Here is a 20,491-nt window from a genome sequence, read left to right as displayed (position 1 = left end):
GATTTAAACTCTTAATTTTCGCATTGTATTTGTCACATATTGAACAAGTATCTGTTCGGGGGTATCCAAAAGAAAGATTAAATTTATTATTAAAGATTTTTCTGTAACTCTCATACGATACAGGAAGATTGGGATATTTTCCTTTGTAAAGTTCATAGCATTTAGATATCGATAAATCTTCAGGTAGGTAAATTTTTTCAGTATCGTTGAGGCCATAATGGCTTCTTATACCTCTAAATGAGTTTACTTGATCATAGACTGACTGTTCTCATCACTCAATCTTTGGGGCCGATTTTAGTGGCGACCTCTTTGGTCCCTAGGAGACAAGCCTATTTCTTTTAAAGAATTTTGTATTGTATCTAGCCTACGCCTACGTCTTGAAATACCATGTAAGGATATAAAAGCCTTCTTGCAAACAGGAAATTCCTGCATAATATTGCCTCGTTTCACTCTTGCTAAATATCTAAAATTACAGTCTCTACTTTTTGGATCGTCCTGTCTAGGTCTTCTACGAACAACCAATGTTACTGCCATAAGAGAGGTTAGATATGATGACTGTTCATTCCAATTTCCTAATAGATTAAAATCTTTTATAATCTTACTCCTATCCTCGGGCGGAATAATTTTAAAACAACCAAACATTGAGCAGTTACAATCAGAACCTGTTTCATGACTACTAGCTAACATGTTTTGGTTTACATCAGTTAGTCTACCAAAACTATGTTTGTTCTTAGAAGTTTTACCTGACGATGACTTCTCTCTCTCTCTCTCTCATCACCACTAGTATCTACATTGTCAATTTCCATTGTTCCTATATAATTAATTACTAATTAACACTGACTGATGCTCACTCAACGACAACCAATAGCGAACTGATGCAATGGCTCCAAGGAAGGACTGAACACGTTCTTTGCGTTTAGGCAAGCGACTAAGCACACTCTTTTCGTGTGGCTCCAAATTAGAAACGGAAATATCTCACGGACTGAACACGTTGTTTGCATGTGATGTAGACAGGTTCGTAGTACTCGCATTGAACTACCAGAATGCGTTATAAAACAAAATTCCAAAAAATGGACTCAACACGTTTTTCCCGTGGACCCTTCAAATGTATATTTGTGTTGGTCTTTGTGGTCAAAACATAATTCTAAGTTCATTATTCGTGCCGAAGTTTATCAACAGTTCTCAATTTTCGTTTTTAACATTTTTGCTTGGTTCTGGGTATTACTTGATTGCCTATTCGAGCGTTAAAATCCTCCAATATCTTTTTTCTGACTTGATCTAGTACTTGTTGTAATTGGTCATAAAACTTGTGTTTAAAACTTGTTATTTTCTGGGTCGTATACTCCGATGATGTTCAGGTCTTCCTTCTTTATTCTTATCTTTGCTGTTACAATCCTTTCTGATATATATTAACACTCTTTGATATGATTTTGGTACCTTTGGTGTATTAGTAAGGCTACACCTTCTTTGGCCTTGTTTTCTTTTGCACTTTTGCTACTCCACTGTAGATCAGTATCTATTCACATAATTTTGATTGTCGTTTTCTTTTTTTTTTCCTGTAGAGCACAACTGTCTATTTCCTTCCCTTACAGCACTTGGGTTATTTCTTGGTCCCTTGAGTTGAGCGATCTGATATTCCAAATAGTAATTCTCATCTGAATTTTGGATGTTTTTCGGTTGTCCTTATTTCTTGCCGTAGTCGTCTTTATAGTATCAATCCGGTTCCGAGGCTGTACATTGTTTCGTTGGGCAGTATTTGTTTTTACGATTGGTAGGTTGCTAACCTTGCCAATCACGCTCCTTACCCAATTCACCCCTTAATCACCCCAGGCAGTGTTATCAGGTTTGGTAAAACTATAAACTTTTATTTAGGAACGTAGATATCAGTAGATATGGTCCTGAATATTTGCTGAAATCAGTTACAATTGGTATAACTGGTCGATCATCGTAATGGAACATATTTGTATTTCTGAAACATTTTGTAATCTGCTAAAAAATTTTATGGAAGTTAAATATAACCTCTCTGCTTTTGTGTTCTTCTATATAGCCACTTTTCTTTTGATTGTATTATTATATTGCGCATTTCCTCCATTCTATCATTTCCCCAATATTCTTTTACAATTGTAGAATCAAAGAAGATTAATACGGAATGATTACTCTCGACAAATAAATCGGAATATCTCAAAGGAGGCGGTAATCACTCCGCTGGAAGTGAAGATTAGTTATAAGCATAAGTGGAATTTTTTTTCTTAGAGCAAGTAGAACAAAGGTATTGATATTACTCATAATATATAAAAAATGAAAACAAATAGATAAAGGAAATAAGTAAGCATGTCTTGTTAACTCATATTTTGTTTATAGCGTTTTTAAATGCAATGGTTTACGAAGTAACAAAATAATATTTGTAACAAAATAATAATTGTATTACTTAATTGGCACGTGTACTACGGCATTCTATAGTAATTTTATTTTATCAAGAAACTAACTTTACTTTTGTAATTTATACTAGCCCTATAATCTGTAACTCCTTTGACTTATAACAACCCTATTTACTTAAACTGCGGCCCTTTATCGTCACTAAACCAACCAATTGAGCAATTTCACGTAGTTCGACCTAGTATTCTGGCATCGGATTCGAATTATTCATAACAAACAGCCAGTTCGATAAGAATATGCATGCAAAGTAAGTCTCTACACCGAGAAACTCCCCTGTAAATCAAACGGGGGATTCACAGCCCTCGCCCTAGTGCAGGAAATGGTTATTAATAACGGGTTGTTGCCCACATTAATCTAGCTTTTACTGCAGTGGAATCGTCTTTGGAAAGAGTTTACTGGGTTAAAAGTAGTTTCAAAATAAATCGAGGATTTGTTGGAAAAGTGGTTTATCTTTGTGTTCGTTGTTTCACTCCAGAATACAGGATTAAAATCGCCTTTGCATTATGGAAGTGCAAAAGTATGTGGAATATATTCATAATAAATCAGGATAAGATTTGTGTGTAACAAATTTGTTGATACTATTCACTTAATAGAATGTTATGAAGAAAAGTGGTATCTTTACAAATAATAAAGAAATAAATACTAAAAGAAATCACATTCGTCCAAGTCCATTTCTATTTAACACAGTACAAGAGAACTGGATAAAACAAACAAGGTATACAAGCTAAAAAATAAATTCCATATGCTAAAGTTACAAATAAAAGAAGGTGAATGTAATAATATATAAAATTATTAGGAATCACAAACCCAATGGTACCCTTTTTGGTTAATATTCTTTATTTACCGTAGAACCAAAATTATAAAATATGTTTTTACAATTGTTTATTTTGAGCCTCCCATCCGTTGGCATACAACTATCAACATGACGACAAAGCTCTTTGAATTTATTACAGATTTCATTTATTTAACCTAATTTTATTGCAACCATTCTTACCGAGATGCCTGAAATGTCTCACCTTTGGACACAAGCAATGGCACTGTAAGGGACAGAATAGAAGAGGATGTTGCTTCCTATGTGGCAAAGAGGGTCAAATAGCAAGGAATGCAAGGAAGAAACAACCAGATGTCACATCTGGCGATGTAGCGAATTTAAGAAGATGCCCAAAGTTCAACTGACTGGTTGAAAGTAAGAATCACTGAGGACTAGTCTAAAGAATAGTGGGCGAGTGAAAACAGTACGAAAGAGAGTGCGAAAAAGTCCGAGGCTAAGAAATGGCAAACACAGGAAACAAGATCCGAATGCTGAGGGTGCTTCAAACTAACGTGGGAACGACAAAATTAGCACATGATCTTGCCAGGGCTGTCGCCGTAGAAAAGAACCTCGATGTGCTGGTGTCGGTGGAGCCAAATTCAACAGCAGTGTGGAGAAGACGATGGTTTGTGGATACGACTGGGAGGGCTGCTGTATGAATGTATAATATCAAGCTGTGAGTGTATGAAATTATGTCTAAAGAAGGATACGTGATTGTACGGATGGAGGGAGTGCGGCTGGTCTGCTGTTAAGTTTCTCCAAACGTGACAGTGAGCGAGTACTAAAAGAAGGTGAACGAGATCATGTAGTAAGTGGGAAACACAGGAGGAGAATGCATGGTGCTGGGAGCACCATCACTTATCACCTACACTCGTGGCAGGATACTGACTGATTGGGTGGGTACTCTGGAATTCATGGTACTAAACACGGATCTGGAGCCTACGTTCGTTAGGAGAGGTACAGGTACGTACATCGACTGTGACCATGGCGACACAAGGAATAGCGCCGAAAACAAGAGGTTGGAAGGTTTGGCAGACTACACCGGAACGGAGCATTAGTACATCGGATTCTCAATAACCGGAAACGTGACCACTATCGCAGTCCGTGCGTCCGGGACGTCGGGGGGCAGATGAGTTGATGAATGACTTGAAAGTATACGAGGAGCTGATTAAATGGAGAGTCAGCCTGGTGCAGGGCCGATCACCGACGATAGAAAACCTGAAGAGAGTCATTAAAGAAGCGATAGAAGGAAGCAAGATAGGTCGACGAGATGTCAACAGGATGCTATACTGGTGGAATGTGGACATGAATGTGAAGCATTGAGAAATGAATGTATGGTAATGAGAAGAAAATTAACAAGAGCAAGGGGCAGAGCTGGGATTAACACTGATGTCGAGGAGATCGAGGAAGAGTACCGCACACGGAAGGGGGAACTTTACAAGAAAATTCGTACAGAAAAAAGAAGACACTGGAAAGAGCTGTGTAAAAAGCTGGATGAGAACATCTGGGGTCAGAGATAGTGAAGAAGTTCCATGCGTATCCTCAGTACGAAATGCCTATGGACAAAAAGCTTAAGGTAACACTGTCCGAGAGAAGGATTGTGATGGAGAAGTGCACGATCGTCGACGCGACGTGATAGCCGGGGTCACACAGGGATCTGTCTTGGACCGGACTCCATGAAACCTGGCATATGATGGTGTTATAAACTGTGAATATGGAGTCGGTACAACACCCATCGCATTTGCGGATGACAGCTGTGCTGGTAGTGGTGCGGGATGAACCAGATCTCAAATACCGAGTTCGGAACGCAAGCGGCGTCGTGAAGGATTGGATTACACAGCACGGCTGAAATATAAATATGTAGCAGAGAAAACAGAACACCGAAGCCATCGTTCTAGAGAGGAAAGGGAACAGGCAAAATGTGGAACTACAATGTGCAGGGGATTGTCTAACACCCAAGAAACATATTAAATAACTGGGAGTGACGTTGCGCCAGAACGGAAAGTGTGGGAAGTGATCCGGAAGGCTGCGAATAGTACGTCTGTGTTGGGGAGGGTGATGCCCAACATTGGAAGACCCAACTCCGAAAGTAGAAGGGCTTTACACAATGTTGTGCATTCGATCGTCCTCTACGCGGCACCAGTCTGGAGTGGGGCGGTTGAGACAACGGCCTACAGCACACTCATGACATGAGTGCGTAGAACAAGTCTGTTGCGAGTGGCATGGACCTACAGGACTATGTCTGAGGCAGCCTTGTGGGCCATCACTGTATGTGTTGCGCTGCATGTGTTGGCAGTGGAAAGAAAATAACTATATGAGAGAAGAGACCAAGACCTTACTATGGCCGAGAGAAGAGAGGAAAGGGAAAGGTCAATTGAAAGAAGGCAAGAAGAATGGAGCAATACGGAGTATGTGGCACAGTGGACAAATATGCTGATCCCTAACATAAGAGATTGGGTGGACTGTGGTCACAGGCGACTGGATTATTTCCTTATGCAGGTGCTCACAGGACACTAAGTTTTAGGGCCTATCTCTCTAGGTTCAAAAAGGCTGACATGGATGAATACTTACACTGCGGACACTCGGATATTGTGACACATGATGTTAGAGTGCAATAGATGGATAGTAGAAAGGAACACAGTGGAAAGAGAGACAGAAGTGAATTTTGTTACAGTGAGAGAAGAGATTGAGAAAATGATTAAAAATAAAGCGGATCGGACTCGTGTACACAACTATATCCGTGCACAGATCAAGAAGAAAGAAGAGGAAGAAAGACAGCTGGACCAAGGGCCAAGGTTAGAGGGAAACATGATCTAAGTTGAGGGAATATGTTTTGATAAGAGGCGAAAAGTGAGTTAGATGGTGTGAGTCAGACTATGGGAAAGGAGGTAATGCCCAGTTGGGAGTAATACCGTACTAGGAGCGATGAGGGTGTTCTAGGCACTACCTGGAATGTGGTTCCTCTCAAAAAAAGTCATGGAAAGTCAGAAAAGAAGTCAGGAAAAGTGACATGTAGCCTCCTTGTTGTCTGTGGATAGTGGAGGTAGTGGAATGGCAGGAAGACCGAATCCTGCACTAAGGTCAGTCAGGTGGCGTCCTGGACTGGGTCTTTTAAAGATTCCAGAGCCCCCTCTATAAAAACGGAAAAAAGATCACTCCCCAAAGTTTGCATTCGCTTTAAATTTTACATAATTCGGATTATTTTTGGTGTATTGTTTTTCTTTATATTTATTGGACAGTAAATAACTACAATAATAATTTCTTGTAAACCTCTTTGAAATAAATTGGTTTAAGAGGAAAAAGAATTGATATATAAAATATATGACTACAAATACGTAACTTTAATTGTAAATTAAAACTAAATAGGATAAAAATTTAGAATAAAATATAGAATCAGTATATCCTTTTCAAGTACATTTAACAAAGGGAAACAAACAACGACGAAATGATATTTTAGCATCAAAATATGAAAAGCTAAAAGACCGGAAACCTAGTTGTTAATTAAAATTTAATTATTCAGCAGTCGATAAATGAATCATGTCAAAAACAGCATTTCGATTATGCTTTCGTTTTCAATGACAATTCCTCTTACTTTTATGTGGTTTGACCTCAATGATAACATTTAATAATATCTGAAATATAATTACGAGAGTCAAGAAGCCAAATAATTATAATATTTGATTTTAAAACCACATCATATCATTTCATAGTAATTAGAACTTATTTCAAAATTACGGTGGTCAACAAACCGTTGAATTGGATATCATCATAGGCTTACATTTCATTTTTTCTTTAATTCAATGATTTAAACTGGAAAATCGAGAGTTTTGGTGTAGTAGCAGTGGCGGATCTAGACATTTGCAGGGGAACTTCCAACTTACGGGGGAGGAAGTTCCAATGAAACATCAACCAAAAAAATAAAACAGATAAATCTAAACTACACAAAAGATATGAATAATAGGCTTTCTTTAATTCTGAACCTTCTTGGGGTAAGAAATTTTCCTATTCCCCTCTCCCCGTATCCGCCCCTGTGTAGTAGGCGAATATACGTTCATATAGATAGTTGGCATGAACCCCATTACATAACTGATTTAACAAGGCTCTGGAGTGACTACCGAAATAAATAGTTAGTTTCCCACTATCCAGTCAACTGCTTTGGGCCGAAGCAGTTGACTAGATAGTCAACTGCTTCGTAGAATAATCGAGGGCAACTCATTGTATTGGAATCGAGCAATCAGCATAAGTTGAAGAAATAATGTAAAATTTTATATGAAACGGGAAAACTGAATTTTTAGCAGATATATTTATGGAAGAATTTGCGAAGAATATCGTATAAAACATGACAAGAACTCACAGTATGATGAAGATATTATGTAGATGATGTGTTTTTGTCGATTTGGTCTCATGGACCAGAAGCATTAAACACATTTTTGACGGACATTAACCGTAAAGAAGAATCAATCAAATTTACCATGGAAAAGAAAAACAACTCATTACCATTTCTGGATCTATAAAAAAAAAAATAAAAATAAAAAATTTTGTCTAAAAAATAAAAAAATGTTTGTGGTGAACCACCCTTACTCCTGAGATGTATGAAAAATAGATTACGATCTATTCTCAGATCTACCGAATATATATGTTAAATTTCATAAAAATCGGACCAGCCATTTCGGAAGAGTATGGCAACTAACTCTATCACTGGTACACTAATACAGCTATTAAAAAATAGGGGTTAGTAATAAAGAGGTGAAATTTAACGGCTGTATGTATTTTTTATTGCTACATCATAAAAAAATAAAAATTCTTTTCCCAAACAAATAAAAAAAAGACACCTTTAATGTAAGGAAGAAAAGCTTTCGCGCTTTCGTAACCGTTTTGGATGAGGGCTTGTTTTAACTAGAGAGATCACTAGCGGGTTTACTTGAATCAGCGCAAAGGCGAATTGATCTACAGACAAGAGTATTAATGACTGATTTAATTTGTGAAGGGGGAAGCTGACAGTTGGCATGCAAGTAACGCTTGGTATGGGTGGGTTTTCGAATAACAGAGTGATAAAAACCTTGGGATTGGTTTTTCTTTATAATAACGTCGAGTGGATACGTGTACTAGGATGTATACCATTCAGATGAGTTTGAAAAAAAAAACCAGAGCATCCCTGCCATAGGGCCAAATAACGAATATCGTCAACATATCGTAGCCAACATGTGGGTTTGAGCATTGATGTGGATAATGCTCGGGTCTCGAAGTCTTCCATAAATCGAATTTAATGATAAAATGTTCCGTTTGCAATAGAATTTTTAGACATACCTGTGTGAATGTTAGTAATGTAGAACTGGAATTGTTTAATGATAATGATAAAGGATTCGATTGGTCCTGCATGAGTTGTAGACAGGTTGGGAACCAAATAAAAGATCTGAAAGCATTAATTTTAACTTTACAAACTGATATTCAAGCACTTAAAAATGAAAACCAATCAATGAAGAATTCTTCAACCATGTTGGTTATGGAAGAAGTCATTCAGGAAATAAATGAGCGTAGAAAACGCAAACGCAATGCTATTTTATTTGGTGTACCTGAGCAAAATACTCAGCTCCCTCCCAATAGTCGCAATGATAATGATACACAGGAAGTCCAAACAATAATTCAAAGTATGAATACTAGCGTGAATGTCAATGAACTCAAAATATTTAGGCTTGGACAACCAGCACTAGGTAAAAATCGTCCGATCGAGATTACACTTAAAGATGAAAATGACGTCTCAGCATTAATCAGACAAGCCAAGGTTCTGAAAACTGGTATCTACAGCCATGTGTCAATTTCATATGACCGTACGAAAAAAGAAATTGCATACTACAAACAATTAAAGGAAGAATTAGAAGCTAAGAACGCTAACAATACAAGACAATTTAGAATTAAATACTTGGATGGCATTCCAAAAATTGTTCCTTTAAACAGATAGGTCCCAACAGTTTTACACGCCAAGATCTTCAGGTTTACTATCAGAATGTGCGTGGTTTGAATTCCAAAGTAATTGATTTTTACTCTAGTGTTAGTGAATGTGAATTTGATGTCATTGCTCTAACTGAGACTTGGCTCAACTCTGATGTTATTAGTTCGGAATTGTTTAATGATGACTATCAGGTTTTTAGAAAAGATCGAAAGTTCGATGTAGTTAATAAATCGACTGGTGGAGGTGTACTGTGGGCACTTAAGTCAAATTTTGAGTGTGTTGTTGTTGATGTCTCAACATTTGATTTACATTTTCCACTAGTTGATTTGTTGGTTGTTAAGTGTCGCACAGGAAATAAAAAGTTTTATGTTTCAGTATTATATATTCCTGACAAATTAAAGTTGAAAGATTTTGAATATTTTTTTGAAATGTTAGAGCAACTTGAATTATTTAATGACACTGTTATTCTCCTGGGCGACCTTAACATTCCAAAGTATATTGATCAGAATAGATCTGATGTGAAGACATCGGCAGTGCTAGACTTCATGTGTTTGTTTAATTTAAATTAGTATAATCAGGTGGGAAATAATTTAAATCGATTGTTAGACTTAGTTATATCATCAGATACATGTCATGTAAGTCGCGATAATGCACCACTTGTTCAAGAAGATTTACATCATCCAGCATTAATGATAAATATTAATGATTTTCAGAAAAAGGAAACCAGTTTTGTGGCTCATTCTAAAACTAAAAGATATAATTTTAAAAAAGCAAATTTTCCTTTACTGTACTCAGAATTTCTTAATTGCGACTGGAATTTTTTAGATATGTCTGATGATGTAAATACAGTCCTAGAATTATTTTATGCTAAGATATATGAATTATTTGATATGTGTGTACCAATATACAGAAATTATAAACATCAATATCCTACTTGGTACAATGCGGAAATAATTAGAATGATAAAGTTGAAATCAAAAAATATCACAAATTATAAGAAAACAGGTAATATACTTTATATGCATGAATTTAAAAGGTTGCGAAAAATAATTAAACAAATGATTAAAGCTCAATATAACGTTTATCTTGAAAAAATTCAGAATAGTATTTCTAACGAATCTAATAATTTCTGGGCATATGTTCATGCAAAGAATAAAACTTCTAGAATCCCAGGTGAAATGTGTTACAACGGCGATACATTTAATAATCCTCGCGATATAATCCATGCTTTTAAGATGTTTTTTGAAAAAGTTTATTTACCTGTCGACAACAATGTATTAAATAATCAAGAATGTAGTGGTATCTACTTACCCACTATTAATTTTAACGAATTTCAAGAAAACGAAATTTTAGTAGCCTTTAAAAGAATTAAAAATAAAATGACGTCCGGACCGGATAATATTTCAGCATTTTTAGTGAAAGATTGTTCTCGGGTATTTGTAAAGCCACTTCAAAAAATTTTTAACTTATCAATAAAAACGGGAACTTATCCCGAGTTATGGAAAAATGCAAAAATATGCCCTGTATTCAAAAACGGATCGAAATCTGATGTATCCAATTACAGACCGGTATCTTTGTTATCCAATTTTTCAAAGGTTTTCGAAGTAACTCTATATAACCGTATTTACCCTTCTGTTAGGGGATGGATATCACCTTATCAACATGGCTTTATAGATAAACGTTCTACTGTATCAAACTTGGCTGTAATAACTCAATATATTTCAGATGTTTTGGATGTACAAGGTCAAGTAGATGTGATATATACTGATTTTTCTAAAGCGTTTGATAAGGTTGATCACAAATACCTTCTCTTTAAATTATCAAATTTGGGATTTGCTGGAAACATTTTAAAGTTACTGGAAAGCTATTTAATAGGTAGGAACCAATTTGTATCCTATAATGGTTTCATATCAGAATTAATCTGTACTACATCCGGTGTTCCACAGGGATCAAATTTAGGTCCATTGTTGTTCCTATTATATATCAATGATTTATTTTTAGATATCAATAACAGAAAATTGTGTTTTGCGGATGATCTTAAAATATACTGTGAAATTAAAACAATTGCTAACTGTATAGATTTACAGGACGATCTAAATTATATAGATACTTGGTGTGTAAAAAACAAACTTTTTCTTAATGTCAATAAATGTAAAGTAGTAAGTTACTCTAGAAGGGAAAATAAGGTTGATTTTAATTATGTAATTCAGGGGTCAGATCTTGAAAAATGTAATAGCATTAAAGATTTAGGAGTTATATTTGATTCAAAATTAACCTTTAACAACCATATTGAGCAGAAAGTATCCGATGCTATGAAAATGTACGGTTTTTATCATCAGAAACTGTAGAAATTTTAGCGATATAAGACCGATTAAACTGCTGTATCTATCGCTGGTGCGAACAAAACTAGAATATTGTAGCTTAATTTGGTATCCCATTTATAAATGTTATATGCTACAGATTGAAAAGGTTCAACGGAAACTTTTAAAATATTTAGCTTTTAAGGTTGATGGAGTATATCCTGTCCATGGTTATGATTACGATTTGTTATGTAACAGGTTTAATATTGTAAGTTTAGAGTTAAGAAGAATTATATTTTCGGTTTCATTTTTATATAAGTTGTTACACAACTGTATTGACTGCAGTGATATATTAGGTCAAATTAGATTTAATGTGCCAAGAATTACTTCCAGGTCGACTATAGTGTTTACTTGTCCACGTGCGAGAACTAATATGTTACTGAAGTCACCCATTTATATTATGTGCAATAATTATAACAAAATATGCAACCATTGTGATATTTTCTCATGCTCAATTATAATCATCTGGTTGATACCGCACTGGTTTATGGAGTACATTAGATTGTTAATTTTGTTTTTTGTGTATTTTTTTTTTAATTCTTATATACGTAGTGATTTGTTTAATTATATTGTTCTCACTCTTTATTTTGTTTTTCGCCTACTTATTTTTTGCACTTATTTTTTTACTTGATATTTTTGTATCACCTACTAATGATTGTATACTAATTAAAAATGTATCTTAAATTTTTACCCTAGAAATGGGAAACTGTTGGGTAATAAAGCTATTATTTATTTATTTATTTATTTATTTATTTATAAAGATATTGGCAATTACCGGAAATAGTGGGGATCCTATTGGGGCACCATTTATTTGTCTGTAGAATTGATTTTGGAAGATGAAATAGATGTTGTACATACAATGTTTAATGAGATATAAGTGGTCTTGCTGGACACTGTATTACGTTTTCAGAATGTTCAGAGTTTCGTCTCTAGGAATGTTTGTAAAGAGTGAAACGATATCGAAACTTATTAGAATATCTAACGGTGAGATAGGGTATTTTTTAAGAAGTTCGATGAAATAAAAAGTTTTTTTTTACATAAAAGAACACTTAGATAAATAATTAGTGAATTTCTTAATTTAAGAAAAATAAAATACTGTCCGCTGTTGACAACATTGGCAAAATGTACGAAAAAACTTACCTGATAAGGCTTTAGTTGCTTGTAGTCTTTGAAAGCTAGATTATGGTCAACTAAAAACTCTATTGGTTGGAGGTGGGAGGGGATATTTACAGTTGATACCAAAGCAGAAAATGTCTGAAATAAAAGAAAATAATTAGTATAGAGCCATTGTTAAAATAAACTATTTATAGAATTGGCGTTTATAGTAATTTATATTAAAAATATTACATACAATATTTGATAATGTCTGCTACATTGGCAGGCAAAAAGTCAGCAAGAAACAATTCCAGACAGCGGTCTACAAATTCAATAAACTTTATGATCATTATCATTGGTTCTTCCTAAGCAGATTCCTCTATTCCTCTATTCTATGACCAAATACTAGACTGTCTTTCATTTCAGTTTCAGTTTGAACTTCCACAGGTGTTCCTGATGAGGAGTTGAATACCTCGAAACACGTGTAGAACAATGGTGGAATTCGAATTTAAATGAAATGCAATCGTTTACTTCTATTTTAATAGCCTCAAGTAAAGGCTTTGAATTTGCGGTTCACTTAATTCGCTATCGAAGGGAGGTCTCCCGACTTCTTGTTACTTCATAGAATTATATATACTGGATATTAGTGACTGTCGATATAATCAAACAACATGCTTATCCATCGTGGCAGTGATGGCATGCTAAGGACGGAGTCGTATCGTAAGCCTTGTTATAGTAACCGTTTAATAAATTTTCATTCTCAGCATCCAAATGTGTTTCATAAAATCTAGTACGTCTTGCATAAATAAAAAGTCTGACATAGATAAACTGAGCAACATTTATTGTTATTTACTGGAAAAACATCAACAATAAAATAAATATTTACGTATACATATACACTTCACAATACACCTGTGTGCATAACAGGTTGCATACCATTAAGACAGGTTTAAAAATTAAAAATTACCCAGTATGGGCCTCTTGGTTTTTGAAAAGAAATACAATATTAAGAACACCTAATTACATTTTAATCTTATTTCTTTTTGTTTTCTATGTATCAGAGTTAAAACACACCATCAAAAGATGTCATAGAATAAACAAAGTTTTACTATCCTTACCAAAATTTTAGAATGTATTTTGTCCATTATTTTATGTTTGTGTTATTAATGTTGAGGGTTAAAGCTTATTATAAATAATCTTAACGACTAGTAAGTTGCACTGACGAATTGTGATATTTTGTAAATATTTACATATTCTTTTTATCTATATTACAGCGTCTTAAAAAGGAATAAAACAATTCCGAAAGCTAGGTTGGCTACTAATAAACTAGTTGTTTGTATATATATATATATATATATATATATATATATATATATATACATAATGGACTGAGTACAAAATAGAGAGAGCAAAAAGAAAATAGAGAGACAGTAGATATATTAGCAAACGTCGCGACGCTACCCATACTGCACAAAAGTAGCATAAAGTGTATTTATTTGTAAAATTTATGTAATGTATATTTAACTGAACATTAGAATTTATCTCTACAATCTATACATTGTTTTGTTTTGTTTTTATTCGGTGAGCATTAATTAGCGAATCAACGAGCGTCCTCAAAATATTTTTCTTCAGTAAAATAAACCATTAATAAGACAATAAGTTTTAATGAGTTTCTACCGACCCTAAAAATAATGGAAAATTTAATGACTAAAGTAATAAATCATTCAGTCGCTGTTTCAATCTGAAGACAATTGAGACGATTAATTATATAAAATTATCTCTGGTTTATAATGTCACTGGGAAAATATGATTTTATTCTTTTTAGATGACATCGTGATTTACGCTTTATTAATAAGGTACACATAATTTTAAGACAAATATTGACCAGGAAACCGTTTTGATAAAATTGTATCATGAGATACGATTTATAAACTAATGAAAGAAAATTATTAATATACATTAATTATTATATTCAATATTTACGTGCAACATCGCAGGTCTTGATTATTTTACTATGCAACTTATGGGCATAACAGTATACAAAATGCCAAGATGACGGACTGGAGCTGAGAAAATAATGTATTTATAATCTCTACTATCAAGTAGAGATTATGAACACATTATTATTATTATGATAGTATCGGTTTAACTACTCGTATCAAGAACATATATAAACCACCAGTAACTAAATGGCCAATAAATGTAATCAAAGTTCTGGACAATCAACTACAGTTTACACATTGGGGACTTTAACAGTCACCAAAACAAATCGGGATATGAAAACAATAATGAAAATGGGGAAATACTCCTGGAGTGGACCGAAGAGAACAATATCCACCTTATCCATAGTCTAAAGTCTCCAAGACTCCGTTGGAATTTTGACAAAGTAAATTAGCCCGAATATACCAAAGAGCTAGACACCTGCATTCGATTTATTGACCCAAAAGCCAACAATTATCACCGTTTTCTTCTTCTTCTTCTTTTTATGTAGACATGACTCCGTCTGTTTTTCAATGTGCCTCCAGTAAGTTGTCATTCCATCGTTTTCGTGGTCTTCCTACTGATCGTCTTCCTATTGGGGAACCGTTTTTTGCCGTATTTACTACTCTATTTTTTATCATTCGGCTTCCATGATCGTTCCATTCTATTCTTCTATTTCTTACCCAGTTCTTGATGTTCTCCACCTTGCATCTACGTCGTATATCTGTACTTCTAGCTCTGTCCCACAGTCCCACAGTATCTTACCATAAATTTTTTTAAGTGTTTTCATCTCTGCTGTTTCTAACATCCTTTTTGTCTTCTCTGTGTCAGGTCGTGTTTCTGCTGCGTATGTCATTATTCACACTTGCTCTTCCACTTTGGTTTCGAGCTTTCCGAAGCTAGATAATGTGATGCCTAGATATTTAAACTCCATCACTTGTTCTATTATCTGATCTTCCAGTTCCAATTTTCATCTTAGTAAGTTTGCTGTGTAACCATGCATTGTATCTTTTTTGGGGAAATTAACATGTTAAATTTTCTGGCAGTTATATTAAATTGGTGCAACATACGTTGTAAATCGTCTTCACTTTGAGAGAGTAGTATTCGTCTGCATAGCAGATTATTTTAAGTTGTTTTTCTCCCATTTGGAATCGTTTTTTAATTCTTAGTTTTTTTTATTATTTGATCCATAATCAGGCTGAACAATAGAGGAATCAATGAATCTCCCTGTCTTATCTCATTGCCAGCTTCAATAGGGTCGGTTAGTTTTTCTTCTACTTTTACTTTTATTCTGTTGTTTTGGTAGATATTTTCGATCGTTTTGATTATTCCTAGAGATATTTCTCTTGCGAACCATAAGTGGATAACGTTCTTTAATTTGACCCGGTGTAATGCCTTCTTAAGGTCCACGAAACATAGATATGCCGGTTTGTTATATTCTAGTGATTTCTCTTGCACTTGCCTCATAAATATAGCGTTCGTGCATGATCTTCCTGATCTAAAACCTTGTTGTTCTTCTGCTAGTGTTATAATTTCATTAAGTTTATTTTTTATCACTTTCGTTGTTAATTTTAGTGTTGTGTTTAATAAATTAATTCCTCTGTAATGTTCCGGATCCGATTTGTCTCTCTTTTTGAAGAAAGGTATTAGGATGCTTCATCTCCATTCTTGAGGAATTCTGTATTGTTCTATTACTTTTTGGATTAGTTTTAATAGTTGTTTGGTCAGATCTGGTCCTCCGTACTTTAGGAATTTGTTCGGTATATTGTCCTCTCCTGGTGATTTTCTATTTTTTAATTTCCTTAATGCTTCCTTTACCTCTTCCTCCTCAATCTTTATTCCTTTGTTTGTCGTCACATCTGGTGTTGATGGTTCATTATCGTCACCTTTAGCAAATAGGGATCGAAAGTAGTCTGCCCATGTTTCCTTCTGAATGTGTTTCGTTTTTATTAGTTCGTTCATATCTTTTCATTGTCCTTTGATCATTCTCCATATTTCTTTTTGTGTCCCGTAGAAGTCGTGTTCTGTACCTAACTACATTTATAGAAGCTGGCTTTGAACGACGTGAAAAATCTATCATAACATTCATAGACAATTCATAGAGAGACTTATTTTGTTCAGAATGATCCAAAAAAATTCAAAATAAATTTGCATGAACCAAAATATTGATTGTTACAATTTGCTTAAAAAAATGTTTAAAAAAATTTGAACAACTTTTCGCCTTGGCGATCTATTGAACTTTATTTTAGGGTCTTTCATGAAAGTAATTAAACAAAAAAATCTCATGGGAATATTTTTCCGAACGAACCTGAGCTTTTCGCCTTGCCTAGAACTCGTTTTAAATCCAGTAACTAAAAATTCTCGGAAATAATTCTTATCAGATCTCTTTATATCCTTAATAAGTCGTTAAGGAGTCATTCATAATCACTTTATAATTAAGGTTTTAAGATCATTGATACTAAATTAAAAATTTGGCAACTTTTACCAAACTTCATAGAGTATCAATTAAAGATGGTATGAAAACCTTCTGTTAAAATTTTTAACCCGCGAGCCGTAAAAAATTTTGAAAAAAACAATCACAAATATTTATATTTTAACATTTACCACTGTCAGTACTGATTATTTTTACTAAGTTGCTGATTTGACTTCCGATTTTTGTTAATAAAGTGTGTTCTTATCATATTTTTTTTAATTTTCCGAAAATATATATAGTCTTAATACATCGTTGAACAATCTCCTTTCGCTAAAATAAAAAAAAACAAATTTCGCCGTTAAAGGGGGTAATACATTGTGACATTTTTCAGTATGGTCAAACTTATTTTCAACCGAAAATAATTTAAAATTAGCAATCGTTAAACTATAAATTTAAACTGTTTAAAAAAGGATTGTTCAAAACTGAGACCTGTTCAGTTATACCTAACGAAACAGCCACACACACATCAGGTTTATTCACCTGTCCGGTAGAACTGAATTTTCGTCGGTTCTTCAGGTCGCCTGAAAGGCTATTTACTTCCGCCATGTCGTACGGCCGTAGCATTCTCCATGGTGTTTGGAGCTTCTTGATGCTCTACGGCCGCCGCTCTGGAGGAGGATCGTAAGTTTCTTGATTCCATCCTCGTGTTCGACAAGGGGACACTGGCAACCAGAATACTCTAACAGTTCGAAACTTTCTTACAATGACTTGTCTTACATGAATATAAATATGAGTTTAGTATTTTGGGCACGGTGTATACCTCGAGTTCCACAGAGTTGCCGGCACTTCACACCTCGCTGTGTGGCCACGTTCATACTCCTCGAGAGATACAAGAACGTCGACAGAGTGTTGACTCTTCGACTGACCTCACTTCGTGTCACTACCTTTCGTAAACAATATTTGTGATCCTGTAAGGACGGTCACTATTTACGTAAGGTTTCTGGCGACGAAGTGCTATCGCAGCTCGGCCACTGGGTGGAAAAGCAGTTCCAAGCCCGCTTGGGGCTTTTATTTGTGTTTTTTATTGTCTTTTTATCTTGACCGTCAATGGCCCTAGGGAACGCTGTCTCCGACACGATCAGAAATAGTTTTAAGATCACTGTCTTTTCCTATTTCAATGGTCGTGTCTATCTGATAGGGAACGTTCTCAGTCAACACGCCGGTTCTTGTACCTCTTATGGTTCGAGTAATGTCGTAGCAACGGCTTCGTATTCACTCAACCATTAAAAGTATTTCTTCGAAGTTGATGAAGTCGTGTCGTTTCGACGTCTCCGACGAAAAGTCGTCACTTAATTAATAATAAAACTCAAAGTAGTAGTGGTAGTGGCACCAAGCCAACAAGGTCCAGCGGGGCTAGTAGTGTAAAACGACTAGATCCCGATCGGAAGATGTGCGGCTCTTTTATACTCTTTGTGTTTGCGATATCTCAGCAAATTCCGCCGAGAGGCCAATGACAAAGCAGTTAATAACGAGCTTCGTGATTGGCCGGCCAAAGTAACAATCTGTATCGTGATTGGTCACTTTGGCGACAGCCACACACCATTAGGTACACCAGACAGGTCTACCTGTTCAGGTGTACCTGATAGTAAGTGGCCGGCCTAACACGAACCAGTTAAGAAAATTCAGAAGATTAGAAAAAAACATATGGAATAATATTTGTCGCCTTACAAAATGGGAAATCAAAATTATAAGATATTTACTTAATATCTTAGTAAATGTTCACTTAACAACCTGCTTAACAAGTAAGAAAAGATGAACACTTATTCCTATACCTTGTCCAACGTAAAATTAATTTACTATTTTTTTTTTTCATTACGAATTTTATTGTGTTATGAGATTGAGATAAATTACTTTATTTAGAGCAAATATCCTTAGGGACAAATTATTTTCCCAATGAAAACTCTGGGAATATTTAATAAATATTTTATAGAACTGTTTTGTTTACTTTCATTATTTAATATCTATATTTGATAAACAACATGATAATTCATTCGCAATAAAACGATATTAAACGATAAAAAATGATACCATACCTCTATCAATATTTCCTGCCAAATATAAATCAAAACGTCCATTATTTCGCCGCCAATCACAATATGATTAATCTATATACCCATCGTGTGCCGCCTCCTTCAGAAGTCTTCCACAATTTATTTCCATCATCGATGCAATTCAAACAAACAAGTTTGACTCACGATATTACATGCTCGTAACTCATTTAATAATTCCAAAAGCGAGAAAAATGACGAATTGATGTTTATTCTATTCATTATTCACTTTATATCAGAAAATATGGTTGGTAAAGGATGAAATTACTCCTTACGTTGATCATTGACTTAATCAAAATAATTGAAAGACAACACTAAAATAAGTAGTTAAAAATTTAATTTTATTGAACCAGTCAGTAAAAATGACATATTTATTTATGTCAAATATCGTATTCTGTGGTTGATAATTATTTTAAAAATATGTATACGTGTTAGATCGACGAATTTGATCGATTTTCACCAGGCACTGTTAGTTCTCTAAAAAACGAACTATTTATTGCAGTTTTATATATAGTAAGGATCCTAGGCGGTACAGAAAAATGTTAGTGGGCACCTACGGGGCAATAGGAGTATTGTACTTTGGTTGAATCTGAAGTTTGTTGACAAATCGTGCTGTACATAATGCTTATAGAAAAGGCTATTCAGTCATCAATTGTCCGAAAATCTTTTTACGCCATAATAATGAGAAGACCTCCAACATAAAAAAAATTATACGGAGATGTTGGCGTCTCCTGAGGTAAAATTTTCAGAAGCAAACAGAATATTTCACGGAATTTTCAAATAAAATATTTCAGGATAAGAAGTAGAGGTGAAAGTCAAGTAAGGAATGTAAGGTATTAGTCAATCAGACTGTAAGCCAACAGCATTTGCTTGTGCTGGACTTTAAAGTTCGAAGCCAAACAAACAAAAATAGAAGACATCCAAAAGATAATGAGGCCAAAAACCAAATGATGGATGTTAAAATATCAGAAAGAAGGTTTATTCAGGATAAAAGTATTAAAAATATAAGCTGAAATATAAAAAAGAAAGTCCTAATACAATTTTGTGAAATCTGACTACTATTATTAGACATAATGCAATCGAAATACTTGGAAAAACCCCGAATTTGCATGTTTGCTTGATCCAATTATGGAAGTTAGACAAATGCCAAACGAATAGAATAATAGTATATTAGTATCTGGTTACAAAAACCAAGGTGTTAAACAATTTGTTGTGGATGTCCTTTCCTCCAACATAAGGCGATAACCAAACTTTTAAATGGTTGATTATGAAAGACTCTGATTAATTAATCTTCGTCGAAGCAAGGTACAAATCGATTTTGAAGAAATATTGTAGACT

The 20,491-nt window shown here is 34.5% G+C and overlaps 1 protein-coding gene across 1 annotated transcript in view; it reads right to left on the bottom strand.

Annotated features, from left to right (window-relative positions):
- LOC140438392 (uncharacterized) overlaps positions 1-20,491 on the bottom strand; it is an 802,897-nt gene that overhangs the window by 454,861 nt on the left and 327,545 nt on the right. Inside the window, exon 3 of the mRNA XM_072528074.1 lies at positions 12,698-12,811. Coding sequence (XP_072384175.1) covers positions 12,698-12,811 — 114 coding nt within the window. The remainder of the gene's footprint in view (positions 1-12,697; positions 12,812-20,491) is intronic.

This window comes from Diabrotica undecimpunctata, chromosome 4 (genome assembly GCF_040954645.1).
Source record: "Diabrotica undecimpunctata isolate CICGRU chromosome 4, icDiaUnde3, whole genome shotgun sequence".
Taxonomy (NCBI): Eukaryota; Metazoa; Arthropoda; class Insecta; order Coleoptera; family Chrysomelidae; genus Diabrotica; species Diabrotica undecimpunctata.
The sequence above is the reverse complement of the archived record's forward strand: the minus strand, read 5'-3'. Positions and strand labels throughout refer to the sequence as shown.